The sequence below is a fragment of the Echinops telfairi genome, unplaced genomic scaffold (genome assembly GCF_000313985.2).
Source record: "Echinops telfairi isolate 266 unplaced genomic scaffold, ASM31398v2 ScPeMD7_7424;HRSCAF=8462, whole genome shotgun sequence".
NCBI lineage: Eukaryota > Metazoa > Chordata > Mammalia > Afrosoricida > Tenrecidae > Echinops > Echinops telfairi.
This window is the reverse complement of record NW_022111324.1, coordinates 87,279,853-87,299,676: the sequence shown is the minus strand read 5'-3', so window position 1 is coordinate 87,299,676 and position 19,824 is coordinate 87,279,853. Positions and strand designations below refer to the sequence as shown.

The following is a 19,824-nucleotide window of genomic DNA, read 5'->3' as shown; positions in this document are numbered from 1 at the left end:
ATACCCACCCCCTCCAAGGAGATGAACAACAGAAACCGTGGGGGAAGGGAGACCGGTCAGTGTAAGATATGAAAATATGAATAATTTATAATTTATCAAGGGAGCACAGGGTGGAGATGGGGGGTGGGAAGGAGCTGATACTAAGGCCTCATTAGAAAGGAAATGTTTATAAAATAACAATGGCAACATATGTACAAAAATGCTTCATACTATTGATGTATGAATTGTTGTAAGAGTCCCCAATAAAATGATCTTTTAATAAAAATAAATGTTAACAAAAAAGATTTACAGTCTGGGAAATCCTAAGGAGCTGTTCTGGTTTACAGGGTCACTGTCACAATCAACTTGATTGCAGCGGGTTTGGTTGGGTAGTGCAAGAAAAACTTAAATCCTACTCAGTAATTTAAAAGCTGCACATACAGCCAGTGCTGGTGGTTGTGATGAAGAATTTAGTGGGCATGTTCAATTATTTCAGTTATAAAGTGAGGACAGATTTATATAACAGTTGAACAGAGTTCCAAAGATGGTGGTGCCCTTCTCAAAAACAGTAGCTGACGTTGCCACTGTGCAGTTCTGCTAGTAATCCCATCTCTGCAAAGGGCTCACCATGCCTCTTCTAAGCCTCCCCTTCCAGGACGTATTTTTCCTGTTCCACTTACCATGGCAAATTCTACAAATTATATACGCATCCCATTCTTTGCCTGGTTTGCTTCACTGGCCATGAGAGAAGTGGTTTGAAGCCTTGCTTTAAAGGGTAGATATGAGTCAGACATTCATAACCCAGGGACTATTTGTGCTATGGTTCCTTACTCAATGTTGCAGTATGGTAGTGTGGAGAGAATCCAAATGGTGGATCACAGCTAACACTATTCTGATAATCAACCATTGACTGAGAAACTTAAGTGAAATGGATACAAAAGATAGCCCTCGGACCCGGAACTTCAAAGAAAGCTAAAGAAGTAGATCATTCTTTATAGCCTTTCCTCTCCCACCCCCACCCCTACACGCTTGTGTTTTGTTTACATCTTTTCTCTCCCTCTTCCCTTACCCACTGTCCATTGGTTTTACGTTTGGAGCTGGCACGCCTCATTTCTGGTGCCCACACAGATAGCAACACTTGCCCCACCTCTTCCTAATCAAAAGTGCATTTTCACATGTTTGGGAGCTAGTACTTTCACCCAGATTGTGCTTTTTATTTTAAAATTTTGTTTTTGCTTTTTCTTCTTAGTTGTTCCTCCCCCTCTCCATTCTTTTTTTAATCTTTGTTTTTTTATCCCTTTCCCCCTGTACCTGCTTTTTGTTTTGGTTTGATCCCACAGAGCCCATCCCCACTCCTCACCCAGGCTGTTGTCTTTGCTTCCCAGAGTCAGCTGCATGTTCCCACTGCATCTGTGTTTGATAGTTAACACTTGTACCATTTTTGTTTGTTTGTTTGCTTGTTTTCCTTCCCAACTCTAACCACCATTTTGCTTTCTCTTTTCACCTCTTCTTTCTCATCGTCCTTTATTCCCCCTATCTTTCCCTATCAGTTAAGAGCCAATGACTCTACCCAGCCATATACACAAAACCTGCTGCCCACCCAATGGGCAAGTGCTGTCATCTCCAGTTCTACTAGAGTGATGACAGATGGCAGCCAGCCCCTACCCAGCCTTCCCTTAACTGCTCAACATAATCAGTGTCCAAAACATATGCCTTTACTCCCACCCGTTACTAAACCCACTTATCCAAGATGAGCCCCCCAGTAATGATGCCAAATGAGCAACCAGAGTAAAACGTCCACTTTTTTGCCTGACTATATTAAAACAAAAATCAGGATGAAGCAAACCAATATGCAATCAACAAATTAATACCCAAACAAGATGACAACTTCAGTTTACACATACACACAAAGAAACAGGGCAGAATAGCTGAAACAAGTGAGCAAAATACAGAGCCACAAAACCTTCCAGATAGGAAATGGCATTGGATATTTATTTGCCTTCAGTTGATTAAAAGTTTGAGAAAAATCACAGACAAAAGTCTAGAAGAATTAAAAAGGAAAATACATGAGATGATAGATCAGCAGTTCTCAACCTATGGGTCGCGACCCCTTTGGGAGTCAAACGACCATTTCACAATATATAATTACATATTGTTTTGTGATTAATCACTATGCTTTAATTATGTTCAGTTTATAACAATGAAAATACATCCTGCATATCTGATATTTACATTATGATTCATAACTAGCAAAATTACAGTTATGAGGGTGCGCTGAAAATAATTTTATGGTTGGGGGTTCACCACAACATGAGGAACTGTATTAAAGGGTTGAGGCATTAGGAAGGTGAGAACCACTGTTAATAGACAAAACTCTTGATGCTCTTGTATCAGAAAGGTGAAGCTGGAAACAGAAAGATCAGCCAGTGGGTATAGAGACATGTCTATCCATGGTCAGTGAAAACATGGCAGGGTGCCAACAGCTCTCTAGGTTGGCAGCCTACATAGGGCATCTCAGCAAGTAGGAAGTTGAAAGGCAAGAGGAAGTAGTAGTTCCTGGTGTGTCTTATTAAAATGCCACGTGCTTATGGCGGCATCATCAGCCTATGACCTGAATGATAAGTTGGATTCCACTCCTGCAATTTCACAAACATGCAAGTTGACATAAAGTCTAACTACTACAACTACTTTGTTGAAAGCTATGGTGGATAAGTGTGTAATTGTTTGGGCTGCTAAGAGATTAAAGGCAAAATACTTAGTATAAATCTCTTGGAAGACCTGGTTAGGTACAATGGGTTAAGGCTTGAGCTGCTAACCACAGGATCATTAGTTTGAATTCACCAGCTCTTTGGGGGAGAAAGATACTTAGTATAAATCTCTTGGAAGACCTGGTTAGGTACAATGGGTTAAGGCTTGAGCTGCTAACCACAGGATCATTAGTTTGAATTCACCAGCCCTTTGGGGGAGAAAGATAAGGCTCTGTGATCCCATAAGATTTAGTCTTGGAAACCTTCAAGAGCAGTTCTACCCTATCCTATAGCGGCATTAAGAATTGGAGCCTATTAGAGAAACAATCAAAGAAAAGAACACAAGAAAAAGAAGAAAAAGCCGAAGAATTATGTGGAACACAGGAAGAGCCCAGAAAAGGCACTAAAAAAATTGTTGAGGATTTATTGAATGAAAACTTTCCTAATTGCGTGAAAGACAAGAAGACATGTATTCAAGAACCTCAACTAACTCCAAATAAGATACACTCCAGTCAAAACCAACAAGACATAAACTCTCCCAAACTAAGAACAGAGAAAGACTCCTAAAAGTAAGAGGAGGTAAATGAAACATTACCTAGAAAGTGAACCAGTAAGACTAAGCTCTGATTTCTCAGCAGAAACCAGGTAGGCAGGAAGACAATGGGGCAATTAAAATGAGAATAAAACCTTGCAAGAAAAGCCTTTTACCATTTAAGAATTATGTATGCAGTAAAATTGTCTCTCAAATACAATGGTTGTTAGTACATTTTCAGATAAACAGAAATTAAAGCCTGAATATAGGGAACTAGCATTATTAATTTGTAAATGATTATAAGTACAAAGCAAAAAGAGGGAATAAATGATATAGATACACAACTTCCAAATGGAAAGGAAGTCAACACAATATCAAAAAAGAATAGACTATTTTAAACTTAAGAAGATAATAATAAATTACAGGATAACCACAAAGAAAATTAATAGACCTCGCCAAATTAACAAAGAAGAAAAACAAAGTCTCAGTATACCTTAGGACAAAAGCTACAAAGAAATGGTAACAAAATCCAGAAACCAAAAAAAAAATTCAGAATAGAAAAGCGTAAGAAACAAAGAAACCATCAGCACCATCACACCCAAACTAAACTCACGGCAAAATGACAGCAGTAACATTTTACCTCCTGATAATTACACCGAATGTAGATGCATTAAATGCGCTTAACCAGAAACAATAATAACGGATGTTCAGGAGACACGTTTTCAACTGGTAACCATAAGAGAGCAGGAGTTATTTTCAGATTAATTTTAGATAAAATAGACTATCAGTCAAAAACCAACAAAAGATAAAAGGAATGACTTAATATAATGACTAAAGAATCAACCCAATAAGACTGCATTTATGTGTATCAAGAGTCTTCACCAAAGAAAATGAAACCTACAGGCTCAGGAAAAAAAATTGGTGATAACGTTAGGCAACCAGCTAACCTCTGAGATTTGTAGACGACTTTATCACTTCAATAACATAAATACAGATAGTCCAACTACACAATGGGCAGATGTCATAAAGACACTGCACTAAAGACATTCAGGCAGCTAGCAAACTGGTGAAGAGATGTTAGTGACTTAGCCTTGAGAGAAATGTAAATCAGAACAACAATGAGTTACCCCACTATTAAGAACAAAACTCAAAACAACAAATTGTGCTTATTTCTAATTCATATTTCTAGGCCCTATGGTCTGAGCTACGTAGGGTCAGGACTCCCCACTACATCTAGGACATGATATACATACGGCTAGTAGGAGAAATTTAGTGATGGCTCTAAAGAACCCCAGAGAAAAAGTTTTTTCAGTTTTCACCGTATAACAAGGTGGTCATGGGAAAATGTTATCTGAAGAATGTTAAGACACCCTGGATGTGAAAGCATTGTCCTTGTTAATCCACAAAATAAAAACTTATTATTATAAATGAAATTTATTTAATTGTATCTACTAGCCCACTTTTGACTGGACAAATTTTGGAGCGAATTGCCACCGAGTTTAATCAGTTACAGTTTCATGCTGTTCAAAGCAAAGGCATGCCTCTTTTGGACAAAGTAAGACCAGTGAGTATTATTTTGGATTTTCAGTTTGGTGTTTAGAAATTTGATAATTTCGGTTTAACTTAGTACTACCCCTGATATTAATTGTCGATCTGTAGGATTTTAAAGCTACGCTTGAGTTTTTTCATTACAGTCTTTGTTTTTTCTCCTGTGTTAGAGATTTTTGTAGAGACTCAGTTATATTCTCTAAGTCAGCTGTGGAGGACCTTCTGCTAAAGGCCATTTAGGTATTTATAACATCCTTTGTGGGCCTACCAAATTATGAACTTAAGAACTAGCCTGTTTTATTTGATCATATTTAACTCCTTCCTAATGTGATTGCTGGAATTGCTTCTTTGGTGAGGTGTATGATGTTAGCTGTTATTGATGATTTTGCAGGCCTTATATGACCCACAGGCCGAATGTTCTCCACTCCTGGTCTAAATTATAAGAGGAAAATTAATTATGAGTTCCCTATAACTTAACACATCCTAAAAGTGGCACCATCAGGTTTTTATACTGCTAATTACAAAGTCAGTATTTCAAACCCAACAGTCTGCTCAATGGGAGAAAGTTGTGGCTCACTGTTCCATTAAAAGTTTACAACCTTGAAAATCCTATAAAATCTCCTATTTAGCAAATTCAGCCAAGAATTTATTAGCTTTGTCTTCATGTGCACTTCCTCGTTCCTATACCTTACTACACTGTGCATGCCTGGTCTCTTGGTGAGTGTTTCAAACCAGCCCTGAGTAGCTTTGAGCACTTTAGGGTGCTCAGCTCTCGTTCCCGCAGCATTTTTTATAAAATCACTATGGAAGCTTTTAACCTTCGTGCATATCACTGCCTTGAATACACTATTGTCATCTTGTTTATGATTTATCCAAATTAACAGTAGCTTTTAAACTCCAGTGGTCTGGGTTCTTTATTTCATGATTAGCATTTTCACATCTTTTGCTCCATTAGGTGCTTTGATCACCTTTCCCCCCCCCAAAAAATGTTGATAATGTCGACTTTGCTGTGTTGTATTCATTCAACCACCAAATCAGACACAGGGTGACCTGTTTCAAATTTTGTTATGATCTCTTTCTTTCACTCTGTAGTACTTCTCACAGTTTTCCTTTGAATTTTACTGCTGGAATCACTAACTTTCTTTGGAGCCATAGTTATGATATTTTATACAAATAAAGCCCCAGAAAAGCACAATGATAGATGCTTTAACGCACTAAATTAAGTACTATAGGTTGTCTGAGTGGGAACGGTACTTAGACCGAAGTGTCACCCCTTTGTGTGACACGTGACTCACTCTGGGCCCCTTCAGGTTTTCTTCAAGTTGGATTTTCGGTTTTACTGTCAAGCAAAGTTGTGAATACCCGGCAGGTTTTACAGAGCTTTGCTGTTTGCACAGTGGGTAGTTCAAGCTTGGAGCTGTTCAACAACCAAGGTATCCCTGTGGGTGGCTGCTCTGAGTCAAAATCATTTCAACTACTGTTTTTAGTGTTGGGTTTGCATTTTGACACGTACAGCAGATTTTGTGTATCTGAAACATTTACCTGAGCTTTCCATGAAGTGCATCAAACTTTCTTTGGAGGAAAATAGTACTTTTTCTCTTTCAGTAATTCCATTGAAATACTTTTCTAGTAAATGGAGAGTTGTCATTATAGAGATTGGTTACTCTCTAGAATTGTTGATGTTTTAATTTCACATAGATTAATATCTACTAAGGTAGGAGGCTTGTTATGTACATATTTGAATTTTTTCCAACTAGGTTGTTTGTTTTTTAAACTATCCATCTTTCTTGCAGCGTATAGCTGGCATTACAGCCATGTTACAACAGTCCCTGGAAGGTCTCCTATTAGAAGGCCTGCAGACTTCCAATGTTGATATAGTACGGCACTGCTTGCGAACTTACGCAACAATTGACAAGACACGTGATGCAGAGGCATTAGTTGGTCAAGTACTAGTGAAGCCACATATAGATGAGGTATGTGCACCTCAAAGCCTAATTCAGCAAATGTTCATAGAGCATATGCTATGTGTCAAGACACTTAAGTGGATGTGAAAATATAAAGAAATATATCGTAGAAATCTTTCTTTTAAAATAGCCACAGTAATTATCAGGTAATAAAGAGTTGGCTCCTTTTTGGTTACATTCAGCAAACTGAGCATTAGGCATACCGTCAAGTAAATCCTAGCTCTAACAGGCATTATCACAATTTATTGAGGTGAGTGTTGCCTCCAAAGAATGTATGCAGCCCCTAATAAAATGATTTAAAAAAAAAAAAGAATGTATGCAACAAGGTTTTTGAATTTTATAAACTGTATATAAATTACATTTCAGTAAAGTTCTTTTTAGAAGCTTTAGATTGTTCCATCTAGTGAGCAGATTAAAATAGTCAAGCGAGTGGTAAGACAGCACTATGTAAGTGCCTCTTTGGAAGCAGAAAGAACTCTGTGACCATAGAGGGTATGAGGAAGGATAGCAGTGGTTTACGAGAAGACACAATGATACTAGGCTCAAGCCTTGAAAAATGAGGAGTTTGCCAGACCACAGGGAGGGGTGGGAGGCATGGGGGGTTCAAAAATGAAGGTCTTTCCTAAATTGACAATAACAGTGTTCAGAATGTGTGTGTTCAAACAAACCCAGGGACATGGGAACAACAAGAAATCCAAAATCGATGGTGAGGAAGGTATAGGATGCCTGGTAAGGCTTGATCAAGTTCAGTGTAGCCAAGAGGAATTACTGAGAGCCAAGTAAAGGTTGAACATGATAGTGAGACAGGAGAAAAGTAAAAGGAAATAGAGGAAAGAACTAGGAGGCAAAAGATATTTATAGAGGTATAAATATAGGCATGTATATATATGTAAATATATTAAATAACGATAGGGATATAGGTCTGTGTACATATATTTATATGTTAAGTATCAAGGTCGCAGACAAACATTGACCCTCTATTCAAGCCCTCCCTCATCGCAAGACTACTTAATTCTGATAACCTGGTATTCTGTGATGCTCACCTTCCCGACAATGATCGCTGAAGTCAAAAAGGGTACATAAGCAAATGCAAAGAAAGCTGATGGTGCCCAGCTATTAGAAGATATAGCGTCTGGGGGTCTTAAAGGCTTGAAGTTAAACAAGCGGCCATATAGCAGGGAAGCAACAAAGCCCACATGGAAAAAACACACCAGCCTATGTGATCACAAGGTGTCAACAGGATCAGGTAGCAGGCATCAGAAGAGCTAAAACAAACAATCATTGATGTGAACGAGTGGGGTCGGAGTAGAGACCCAAAGCCCATCTGTAGACAATCGGACATTCCCTTGCATAAGGGTCACAAGGAAGGGATGAGTCAGCCAGGGTACAGTTTAGCACCAAGGAAACACAACATTCCTCTAGTTCTTTAATAATTCTCCTCCCCCCACTGTCATGACCCCAGTTCTACTTTACATACCAGCTAGATCAAAGCATAAACACTGGTATAGATAAGAGCTCTCTCGACACATGGAATTCAGGACAGATAAACCCCTGACGAATAATAGTGGGAATAGCGATACCATGAGGGTAGGGGGAATGTGGGGGGAGGAAGGGGGAACTGATCTCAATGATTGATGTATAAACCACACCACACACACACAAGGGGGACAAACAGAAACGTGGGTGAAGGAATATGGTATAATAGAAGAAAATAACAATTTATCAAGTGGTCATGAGGATGGGAGAGTTAAAGAGGAGCTGATATCAAGGGCTCAGTTAGAAAGAAAATGGTTTGAAAATCCTGATGGCAATATATGTTCAAATGTGCTTGATACAATTGATGTCTGGATTGTTATCAGAGCCCCCAATACAGTGATTTATTAAAAGCAAGAATATGACTGTTTGGTACCCTTCATCTGTCTTGAACAGCTAGAATATAGGTTGTACCATATGAAATTGCTGATATTTGACCATTTCTGGCTTACAAAAATGACAGTTTCATTGGGGTCTCGCTGACGGAAGTGACAGGGCCCATCTATGTTGCTTTGAGACAATCTTTCAGTCATCTGCCAGCGTGACTTACTTCTGTCCAATCTGTTCTAAGCTGTTTCTCAGTATGATTTCTTGATAAAACCAAGTCTTCAATTTAAAAATGGGAAAATTTAATCCCAATAATAAAAATGAAATTTAGGAACTAATTATGATAATTATGTCATTTTTTTTAGGATTACTAAAGAAATAACAGAATTACTAAAAAAATTAGTAAGAATTACTAAAGAAATAATTATTGTATGACCTCATGAACATTATTTACTTATTTTAAATATACATGAGGTTATATACTATTTTTAACTAACTAACTAAAAGACAGATGTATAGAGAACAGAATTTACTAAAATTTATGAGTGGTTACCTTGGGCAGAAGGGAGGGAGAAAGGGGACTTCCAGAGAGTTCATGGGAAAAAAATGGAATTAAAAGATAATGGAATTTTCCCACGAACTTAAAAAAATTCCTGTGGATAGTTTATACTTCTCTTTTAGATACTATAAAAAATGATGTTTTTTTGATAGGTAATTATAGAAGAGTTTGTTCAGTCCCATCCCAATGGCCTTCAGATCATGTATTATAAACTTTTGGATTTTATTCCTCACCATTGCTGTCTTCTCCGAGAAGTCACAGAGGGAGCCATCTCAAGGTAATTTAAACTGCTATGCTTAGAACCTGCCTTCATGTTAATGATTGTACCTATGCGTGAACTCGGCTGGTGATTATGCACTGTCTGGAATGCATCACTGTGGGCCTTCTCACTCAGTTATTAACATGGCCTCTTGTTAACCGCATTCTACAGATGAGGAAGCTGTCAGAGAGGAAGCTAGGATTAAATCCAAACCTATACTTGTTTCTTCTCTATGCTTTTTCCTAAACCAGGTTCGAAGTCAATTGGCTTCCTTCTATTGTTATAATGTCATATGTCTATTAAGATTCAGTTTAATTTCACAAGTTTTATAAATTTTTCTCCTACATAGAAATGGCATAAATGTTTCTATGACTTCACAATTCTGTTTCCCAATTATCTTTCACCATTGCCATTGTTCCAGTCCAGGCCTGTTGTTCAGAGTCACGGGATCTCCTTCCCTATGCTCCTGCTTCCTAACACTCTGGTCCATTCTTTGTACAATCATGTGTATCCAGAATTTTGAGATTCATAGACTTTGCCTTCCTCAGAAATCCTTAGTGGCTTCTTATTGCTTACAGATGAAAATTCAGCTTTTTTAATGTTGCATTTAAGATCTAGCCTCAGTAATACCCCCTGTAAAATTTGCCCTCATTTTGCCCTCCAGAGACAATTTCCTTTGTTCTTCTCAAACCTACGTTGTGCATGTGTGCTCATATGTTTACCTTCATGTTGTTCTTTCTCCTTCCTGCCTTCTTGCCTTCTTTTTGAACTGTCTGTCCACATGAAGCTTCATCTCCATGTAATCCTCGCATTCTGCACTGGGCATGTGTTAGTCTGGGTAGACTAGAGAAACAAATCCAGAGACACTCGTGTGTAAGAGAGAACTTTATTTCAAAGAGCCATTGTACATTAAGAAAATATCTCAGATCAGTCCAATATTACCCCATATGTCAATACTAGTCTATAAATTCTTCTTAAGACTAAAGAAACACATGTAAGACATAGAATGCAGGAAGATCACAGGCCAGTGGGTGGAAAGTCTAGTGGATCCAGTGGCAAAGTAAGCATCTCAGTGCTGGCATGGTTCTCCATATTGCTCCTTCAGCTCCAGGGCTCTAGTGTATATCCATGTGTCTTGTCATCAGGAATACCAAGCAGAGAGTGTGTGTGTGTGTGTCCAGCCTCCAGCAAGCTATTTATCTCCTTAGCACCTCCAAATGAAGTCAGCAAGTTGCAACCTGATTGACAGGCTGAACTCCACCTATTCACTCTTAATAGTCTCAAATTGACAGCAGATTATGTAATTATCACAGAGCATTGCATCTGCGTTCCATCATATGTTGCTTTGACTTCTTTTGAGGACGACTTTTGGTCGTACAATATAATTGCCTCCTGCTCAGACCATAATATCACTCCCACCTCCTTTCGTTGCTACTTCATAACTGTGATTTTGCTACTGTTATAAATCAGGCGAGCCCCATGAAAGGGTTGTTCGACCCCCAAAGGGGTCACAACCCACAGGTTGAGAACCACTGCTCTAGAGTAACAAGTACAAGGGGGGGTTCAAAAATTTTGTGAAAATTTTCTCTTTTTTAGCAGCTATATTGACATGTAGTTAATATATATACTTCAGTAGTGTAAACATATTAAAAGCAGTTGTGCAGTCACCACTACCATCACTTTTAGGACATTTTCTTCTTTCTTGTACTAATTGTTTATAGTTCCCTATTTACCCCCAACCTCCCCTGCTATGCCCCTAAGAAACCATTAATGTAGTTAGTTTTTATAGATACACCTATCCTGGATTTCATATACAGAAAAATGGGGGGGGGACCCCTAAATACAACAACAAACTAACAATAATAAAACAGAGACAAAAGCCTCCATTGAAAAGAAAGAAAAAAATATTAAAAGCTAGAACTAATTTGAAATGGGTCCAAAAGGTGATTAAATGAAAAGGTATTCCATTTTCACCTAACTGCATCTGCCATCTGTCATGATTGACTTTACATTGCTCTTTGTCTGATAAGAAGGCTAGTCACGTCCCTGGACTATGATCAGAGAGGATTCATCGGAGGTGTAATCCAGGTGTGAACCCTGCAAATGGATTTTGGGCTCCCGCTGTCATCTGTAGTCTTTTATAAACTGTGGGTTCTCAATTTAAGGTCTGGTACCATTCCTTCGGATTTTGATTTTATTATGTACAATCCTTGGATCACACAGGCTGGTGTGCTTCTTCTATGTGGACTTAGTTGATGCCTCACTTAGATGGCTGCTTGTTTGAAGACAAGCCTTTACAACCCCCTGATGCTATTCTTTCTGGTATCTGGACACCATCAGGTTTCTTCACCACAGTTGGCTGTAGCACTCCTGTCTTCAGCACTCCTTCTTCTCTTCATGAGGGCAAGTATCAAGCAGGGGCATGTCAAAAGAACTAATTGTTCTTAGAATGGGACTAGAATTAAGTGTGAACCCAAAATCCATTCATGTATCTATGATTTATATATCCCTGGTTCACTTTATAGACAACATTATCATTTTATGTTAAAGAACATTATCAGTCGTCCCCTGGGCATACAATAATTCTATTTATAGTGTTACTAATTTAGCCAATGTTAAAGATTTTTTTTTTAATGGTAAAGAATTTAAAACACTGTTGAGAAAGGGAAATTATACCAATATAGGCCAGCTACAAATTGCAGTATATGAAGTAACTGGATACTATTTACACAAACAAGAGGGGTTGGTAATAGGGCAAACTTGCAGTAACATTCGTTCACAAAGACAGAACCAGGCCATTCCGATTAATCCATATCATGATAAAGCAGGGAAGGTATTAAAATAGTAAATATATGGTTGCCGCAGGCCACCATTCATTGGGCACCTTCAAGGCAAGAGCTCAAACTTCAAGTTCAGGAGAAACTTAAGGGGTCTTCTTTATTTATTTAACTGTCAGAACATAGAATTTACTCTGTATTAAGCACTATTCTAGTATACTATAAATATATAACCTTATAATAGTCCCTCAAGGTAGATATTATTATTAACCCCATTTTAAAGATCATTAAACCAAAATACAAAAGGTTAATTAACTTGCCCAAGACCCATGACTTAAACCCAAGGAATGTGGCACAGTGGTTTACATGTTGGGCTGCTAGCAGCGAGGTCAGCAGTCTGAGACCACCCCTTGCTCTGTGGGAGAAAGATGATGCTTCCTACCTCTGGAAAGAGTTACAGTCTAGGAAATCTACAGGGGCATTTTCACCCTGCCCTGTAGGGTTGCCGTTTTTAATCTCTGTGCCACATATGATTAATAAATCAAGTTTCTTAATTAGAAATCTAAAATCCAGTGCTTAAAAAAAACACATTAGCACACACATTAATTAATCTGTCAAGCATTTTGAATCAGTGTGATTAAGATTTTACATGAAACAGAATTTTAGAAATGGTGATTTTAGAGATAGCTAAACAATTACAAAGTTTATTGTTGCAAACATAGTTTAAAGTTTAATGGTGTTCAGAGTGAATGCACACATTTTTCTTGTAGTCTACTACTTGTCCTCTAATAGTTGTCATGACTACCTCTTTTCCAAGATAGTATGTGCAAGTGGTAGCATATTTCAGAGACCAAACCTGTATCAAGGTGCTTGTATATAGTACGATCTTAGATACCAGCTTGCTCTACGAGGTGGTAAGTACAAAAAGCAGGGCTCATGAAATCTCTCCAGTTTGAGATGAGACTGAGATCAAGCAATGATAAAGAAATTTGGGTCTGGAAATAAAATAATTGAAAAAACACTTTTTTTAAAGGTTAAAATAAGCTTCAAGATGAAGAACTTAGAAGTACCACAAAGAAAACTTGTTTGTTGTAAATAGAAGATTAGGGAATATTTGACTGCAATTCTGTTCTTCTCTTCAAGTGAAAATGGCAATACCGTTCCTGGATATGACTTTCTAGTGAATTCTGTCTGGCCAGAAATAGTAAAAGGATTAGAAGAAAAATTGCCCTCACTTTTTAATCCTGGGGATCCTGATGCATTTCATGAGGTAACTTCTCCCTATTATGTTCTTTAAATTTTTAGCCTAAGATGTTAGAATAATCTTATTCTTTACATCATGATCATAGGCCTATGATTTATTAAAAATAAAAGTATAAGTTGCTCTATTGTTTTATCTATTCTAATGTCCTTAGAAATAGTTTTAACTTTACAATGTATGTTATAATTCCTTCTATATAGTATCTTTTTAAGCAAGTTTGGATATAATGTACATATCTTGTTAAAGTTGTATCTAGAATCAGTAGTTTCCCTTGAAAAATTAGTGTGTGTATCTTTACAATTAAGTAGTTTTGTAAAATTATATCATTTTGAAGGAAAGCATAAAAAGTGTTGACTAATGGTTTTAAATATAAACATCTGTTATCATTTAAAAGATTAGGACAGCCTTGAGAAGAATAGGAATTTCAAAACACTTGATTGTGCTCATGTGGAGCCTGTACATGGATCGAAAGGCAGTTGTGCAAACAGAACAAGGAAATACTGCGTGGTTTTAAGTCAGGAAAAGTGTCTCACTGTATGCCGAGTAAATTATCAGAGAAATTTCATGATATGAAGAACTCAGCTTAGGACTGGAAAAAAGCTGTAGTGTGTAGATGATACAACCTTGCTTGTGTCATCTACAGAACAGGGTAGATAGAATCCAGGAGAACTTGAAGTGCTGGTTGATGAAGATCAGGTTTGCAGCCGTCAATATGAATTACAACTTAATATAAAGAAGACCAAAATACTCAAAGCTGAACCCATAGGTAACATCATTATAGACAAAGAAAAGATTAAAGTTGTCAAGGATTCATGTTGCTTGCATCCATAGTCAGTGTTCATGGAAGCAGCAGTCAACCAACACACTGCATTGGGTAAATCTGATACACAAGACCTCTTTAAAGTGCTGAAAGCATGGATGTTACTTTGAAGACTAAGGCTCACCTCACCCAAGCCCTGGTATTTTCAGTCACTTCACATGCATCTGAAAGTTGGACATTGAATAGGTAAGTCTGTCGAAGAATTGATGCATTAGAACTATAGTAGCAGAGAAAAATATTCAAAGTACCATGGACTGCCAAAAGAACAAACAAATCTGTCTTGGAAGAAGTGCAGTCACATTGCTCCTTAGAAGCAACGACAGCAAGACTTTGTCTTACTTGCTTTGGATATGTTAGCAAGAGAGACTAATCCCTGGAAAAGGACATCGTGCTTGGGAAACTAGGAGGGCAGCAAGATGGATTGACATAATGGCGGCAACAAAGGCACAAACATGACAGGAATTGGGAGGATGGCACCAGGAATGGCAGTGTGTCCTGTTCTACAGAGGGTCACTGTGAGTCTGAAGTGACTCTACTGTACCTAACAACCATAGTGTGTACTTTTTTTTTCAATTCATGGAATAATTTTAAAGATTTTAGGTTAATATTTTAAAAGTAAAGTCTTGTGTGTGTTCTGTGGCATACAGAGCATTGTTTACCATAAGAATTTGAGAGCCAGATGCCCTGAATTCCAGCCCCAGTTCTCCTGCTCACTCCCTGTGTGGCTCAACCTTCCCAGTGTTCCTCTTCCTTCTGTTTCCTTAGGTTTTTGTTTAGTTGTTTATTCTAATATGAAAGCTGTTGCCTTTTAATTAGACAGTTTGTTAAACATACAGTGATTTAACTACTACCCAGATCATTTCTACTCTCTTATTTTGTTCTTCCAGGTTTTCTTCCTCTGTTCTTTCCTGCTTTTCTTCCTTTCTTCCTTTTTCACTATTTTTTTTAACTTTGGGAAACTTGTTTTCCTCCCTTATTCTGTTTTCACATCTACTAATTTAGAAGTTATGCCTTCTATTTTTGTTTTTATAATATCTTAGAGAGTGTTTAATGGATTATAAAATTAATCTACCATATTTACTCACATGAAGCTGTGTTTTTCAGCATATTTTTTATGCAGTTTTTAGGGTAAAATTAGGTACCTCGGCTGATATTTGGGTCAGCTTATACTCGAGTATATACGGTATGTTCTTTAGGCTTCTCCTGAATAATACAAAGAATTTAGAATACTTTCAGGCTACTTACTCCATTTCATAGTATAAGTTATAATTTCCAGAGCCTTATTTCTATTTTATTTCAAAAAGTAGGCATTTTTATGATCTTTTGTAGTCATCGTCTTCTTAGAATTGCCTCACATGTTTATAATTTCCTTTGCTTACTGTTCTTTCATGCCAGTCATACATCCTTCATGAATTTTTTTCTTTCTTCTTAGCATTCATCTGTCAGAAGACTCTGGTAAGGCCTTGTTGATAATAAACTTTTTTAAAATAAAAACTCTGTTTGTCTTTGTCTAAAAATAACTATATTGCTTTTCTGTTTGGCTGAATATAGAATTCTCATGCTTTAAGCCTTGAGAAATTAGTTATTGATCTCACTTTTTTTCACTTATATCAAATGTGTCCTTTCTCTTGCTACTTTAAGATCACTGTGACTTTGGTATGCTGAGGGTCACTATGATGCATTTAGTGTTGATTTCTTTATATTTGTTGTACTTGGAATTTGTTAGGTTTCCTCAACCTATTGCTTGATATTTTTTATCAATTCTAGAATATTTTTACCTATTATCTCTTGAATTGTACTTTGCTTTCTTACTTCTTTAGCTCCATTTTGAATCCTTGATTAGAATTTCTCACCATATCCTCTGTTTTGTTTTTCTTTTCAGATAAATGCTTTTATTTTTCCTCTCAAAAATTATGAGTACCTTCTCTGGGTGTCTACAGTGCCTTTAAAACTTATCCAGTAAAGAATAAAATTGACTTCAACTCTGGTCTACTTTTACTATCATTTCCTAAATCCTCAATTAGTCTTTTTATGTTTCTTCCCTGATTTTAGGTTTTAGTTCTAGTTTTATACAAGCACAAAATGCTGCTGTTTTTATCTGTTTGACTCTGTGCTGCATTCTAAGTAATTTTATCTGGATATATCTTCTAGTTCACTAACTCTTTTAATTGTGTCTAAACTCCCTTTTTCATGTGTATATTGGGTTTCCAGTTTTAGTTACAATTTTCACATCAAGAATTTCTATTTACTTTCTTTTCCTAATCTACTTGATCAATTTACATGTCTAATTTTTTAAAGGATAGAGGGGTACAAAGCAGGTATAGAGCAGCACAGGACCTGATTGACTTAATATGACAACAAATTTGGAGCATTGTTGGTCAAGAACTACTTCTTAGCTTTTTCTTGGATAATTTCCCTGTGCTGCAATACATTGAGCAATGTGATTACTTGTGTTGTTTTTGATGAATTGTATAACAATTTTTGTGACTGTATAAAATAGAGGTTTTAAAGTAAGACAACAAAAGCCGAATAAAGTAATGGTTTTAAGCTGTAGCAATATTAAGATACTTTGTATTTTGCTCTAGAAGCAATCACTTTTCTATGCCATTAAGTTTGCAAGACATCTGCCTGTCCAGCTGACTGGAAGAGATCCATATCTGTACCCAATTGAATCTGAAGCTTATATAACAATAGCATCAATATCACATACAAGTAAAATTTTGCTGAACATTATCCAACAATAACTGCAGCAGTATAGTGATAGGGAGCTCAGATTCCAAAGAAGATATGGAAGAAAGTATATCATTGTGCCAAATGGACCTTGGCTGAAAACAGAGAATGCAAGAAAGATGTTTTCTTGAATATGCAAAGGCATTTGACTTTGTGAGATCATAACAAATTATGAATAGCCTTGAGAATGGGAATTCCAAAATATTTAATTGTGCTCCTATGGAACCCATACATGGATCAAGAGGCATTTGTGTGAACAGAACAAAGGAATACTGCATGGTTTAAAAGCAGAAAAGTTGTGCATCAGTGTTGTATTCTGTCACCATACTTCTTCACTCTGTATGCTAAGCAAATCATCAGAGAAGCTGGATTAGATGAAGAAGAATGTGGCATTGGGATTATATTAACAACCTGCAATATGCAGGTGACACAACCTTTCTTGCTGAAAGTGAGGAGGACTTCAAGCACTTGCTGATGAAGGTCAAGGACTACAACCTGTAGTATGGATTACAGATAATTGTAAAGAAAACCAAAATTCTCACAACCGGACCAGTAGATAACATCATGATAAAGATTGAAGCTATCAAGGATTTCATCTTCCTTGGGCCCATAATCAATTCCCATGGAAGCAGCAGTCAAGAGATCAAAAAGCACATTGCAATGGGTAAATCTGCTGCACAAGACCTCTTTAAAGTGTTGAAAAGCAGGGATGTTACTTTGAAAACTAAGGCTCACCTTACCTAATCCTTGGTATTTTTAGTCACCTCATAGGCATGTGAAAGTTGGAGATTGAATAAGGAAGACCAGAAAAGAATTGATGCATTTGAATTATGGTGCTGGAGAAGAATATTGAAAGAGCCACAGACTGCCAAAAGAACAAACAAATCTGTCTTGAGAGAAGTGCAAACCACAGTGCTCCTTAGAGGCAAGGATGGTGAGACTTCGTCTCACGTACTTTGGATATGTTAGCAGGAGAGACCAGTCCCTGGATAAGGACATCATGCTTGGTAAAGTGGAGGGGCAGCTGAAAAGAGAAAGACCGTTAAGATAGATTGACACAGTGGCAGCAACAATGAGCTCAAGCATAAGAACAATTGTGAAGGTGGCAGTGTTTTGTTCTGTTGTCCACAGTCACTGTGAGTCAGAACTGACTCATTGACGTCTAACAACTGCATGTCATCATCGGAACCATATTAGGGTCCGGAAATATTTCAGCTCAGATAGGAAACTTTCTGGTATAATTTTGTCTTTAGAATTCTTTGACCAATATTTAGGGTTTGTACATTAGATATGTATTATGTTTGTACAGTTGCAGACAGGTAACTATCAATCTTTCAAGAAATACTTTGAGCTTTAAACCTTAAGCCAGCATGTTTCTTGTGAATGAGAAAGATCCTTGCATTGATTTCTTGTTGCCTCAGATTTGATTTCAACTCATAGTGACTTATGTGACAGCATAGAAGTGCCCCATAGGATTTCCTAGGCTTACCTTTGTGGGAACAGATTACCAGATCTTTCTCCCATGAAGCCTCTGCGTGCTTTGGAACCACTAACCTTTTGGTTAGCAGTGGAGTACTTACCCATTTGGGCTCTCAGGGCTCCTTTAGCATCTGTCATTTGTAAAAGGATAGCTTTTTCCCTAGAGGGAAGAATACTGCCTTTCTTTGTATCAAGTCCTTACACTGATCACACAAGGATATTCTATAAGTGTCAAAATCTATTAACAGAAATTTAAAACCTTTTGTTTTCTTTGAGCAAAAATTTACGTTCTAGCACAGGCATTAACATATTTAAGTTAATGGTTTCTGAGACTGAGCAAGAGAACGAAGGTGGAGATTTGGACAGAACATGTATGGTGTCCATGACAACATATTGGGACTTGTTCCCCTTGCTATATCAAGTGGAAGTTCCCAAGAATTTTGGATGCCCAAACTCTTAAAGACCCGGTGTTTGTGCTCGGGAGACAAGAAAGACCAAGAATAGTCATGTTGGCTGGGAAAGATATCTTCTTCTTAGGAGTTTTTAGAATAAAATTCTCTTGTGATGCCTTATGTCTTCCAAAAATAAACCTTTTTTCTTGGTGTAAGACAAGAACCTGAATTCCTATAACCCTTTCCCAAAAAACTACACTCACTGCCATCAAGTCAATACTAACTTATAGCAACCCTGTAGGACAGAGTTGCGCCTGTGGGTTTCTGAAATGGCAACCCTTTACAGAAGTAGGAAGCCTCGTTTTTTTTTCTGTAGTTAATGCCTTAGTGACCTGGAATTGAGCCCTTTTAATTGAAAAGCATATGCGACACCCAACAATGTTCTCCATAGAGCCTGGGTGCATGAGGAGTAGAAAACCTGTGAAAAGTATGAGCATTTTACGTGAGGTCCTTCAGCTCTATCCACTGACTGGTCTTTGGCTTCTCTACTGCTACAAAGCTTTGTCTGGGGGGGAAGTTCTGTGTGGCTCTAAGTGGAGAGAAAACTTCACTTGAAAAATGGAGATGACAATAGCAGCAACCTTGTAGGGTGGTCCTGTGGATTAAATAAAACCACCCTACATGCAGGGATTGCATTGTGGGTGATAAATAAATCCTATTTTTGATCATGTTGATATTATTCCCCGTCAGTTTTTACACTTCTCATATATAAAAATGCCGAGATTGCTCATATAGTTTGATTCTTTCTTTATATGTCTTCCCCCTTCTTTTGAGAGAGGTTGATGAATTATAGCACTTACTCAACTGTCTTCTACTTTTAGCAGACTGGATGATTAAGGGTGCCCTAGAATATAATT

General features: G+C 37.4%; 1 protein-coding gene across 1 annotated transcript in view; it reads left to right on the top strand.

Annotated features, from left to right (window-relative positions):
- The window catches only part of COG2 (component of oligomeric golgi complex 2), a 70,604-nt gene that overhangs the window by 26,593 nt on the left and 24,187 nt on the right, over positions 1–19,824 (top strand). Inside the window, exons 6-9 of the mRNA XM_045298210.1 lie at positions 4,714–4,822; positions 6,600–6,779; positions 9,342–9,466; positions 13,369–13,495. Of these exons, the coding sequence (XP_045154145.1) occupies positions 4,714–4,822; positions 6,600–6,779; positions 9,342–9,466; positions 13,369–13,495 (541 nt within the window). The remainder of the gene's footprint in view (positions 1–4,713; positions 4,823–6,599; positions 6,780–9,341; positions 9,467–13,368; positions 13,496–19,824) is intronic.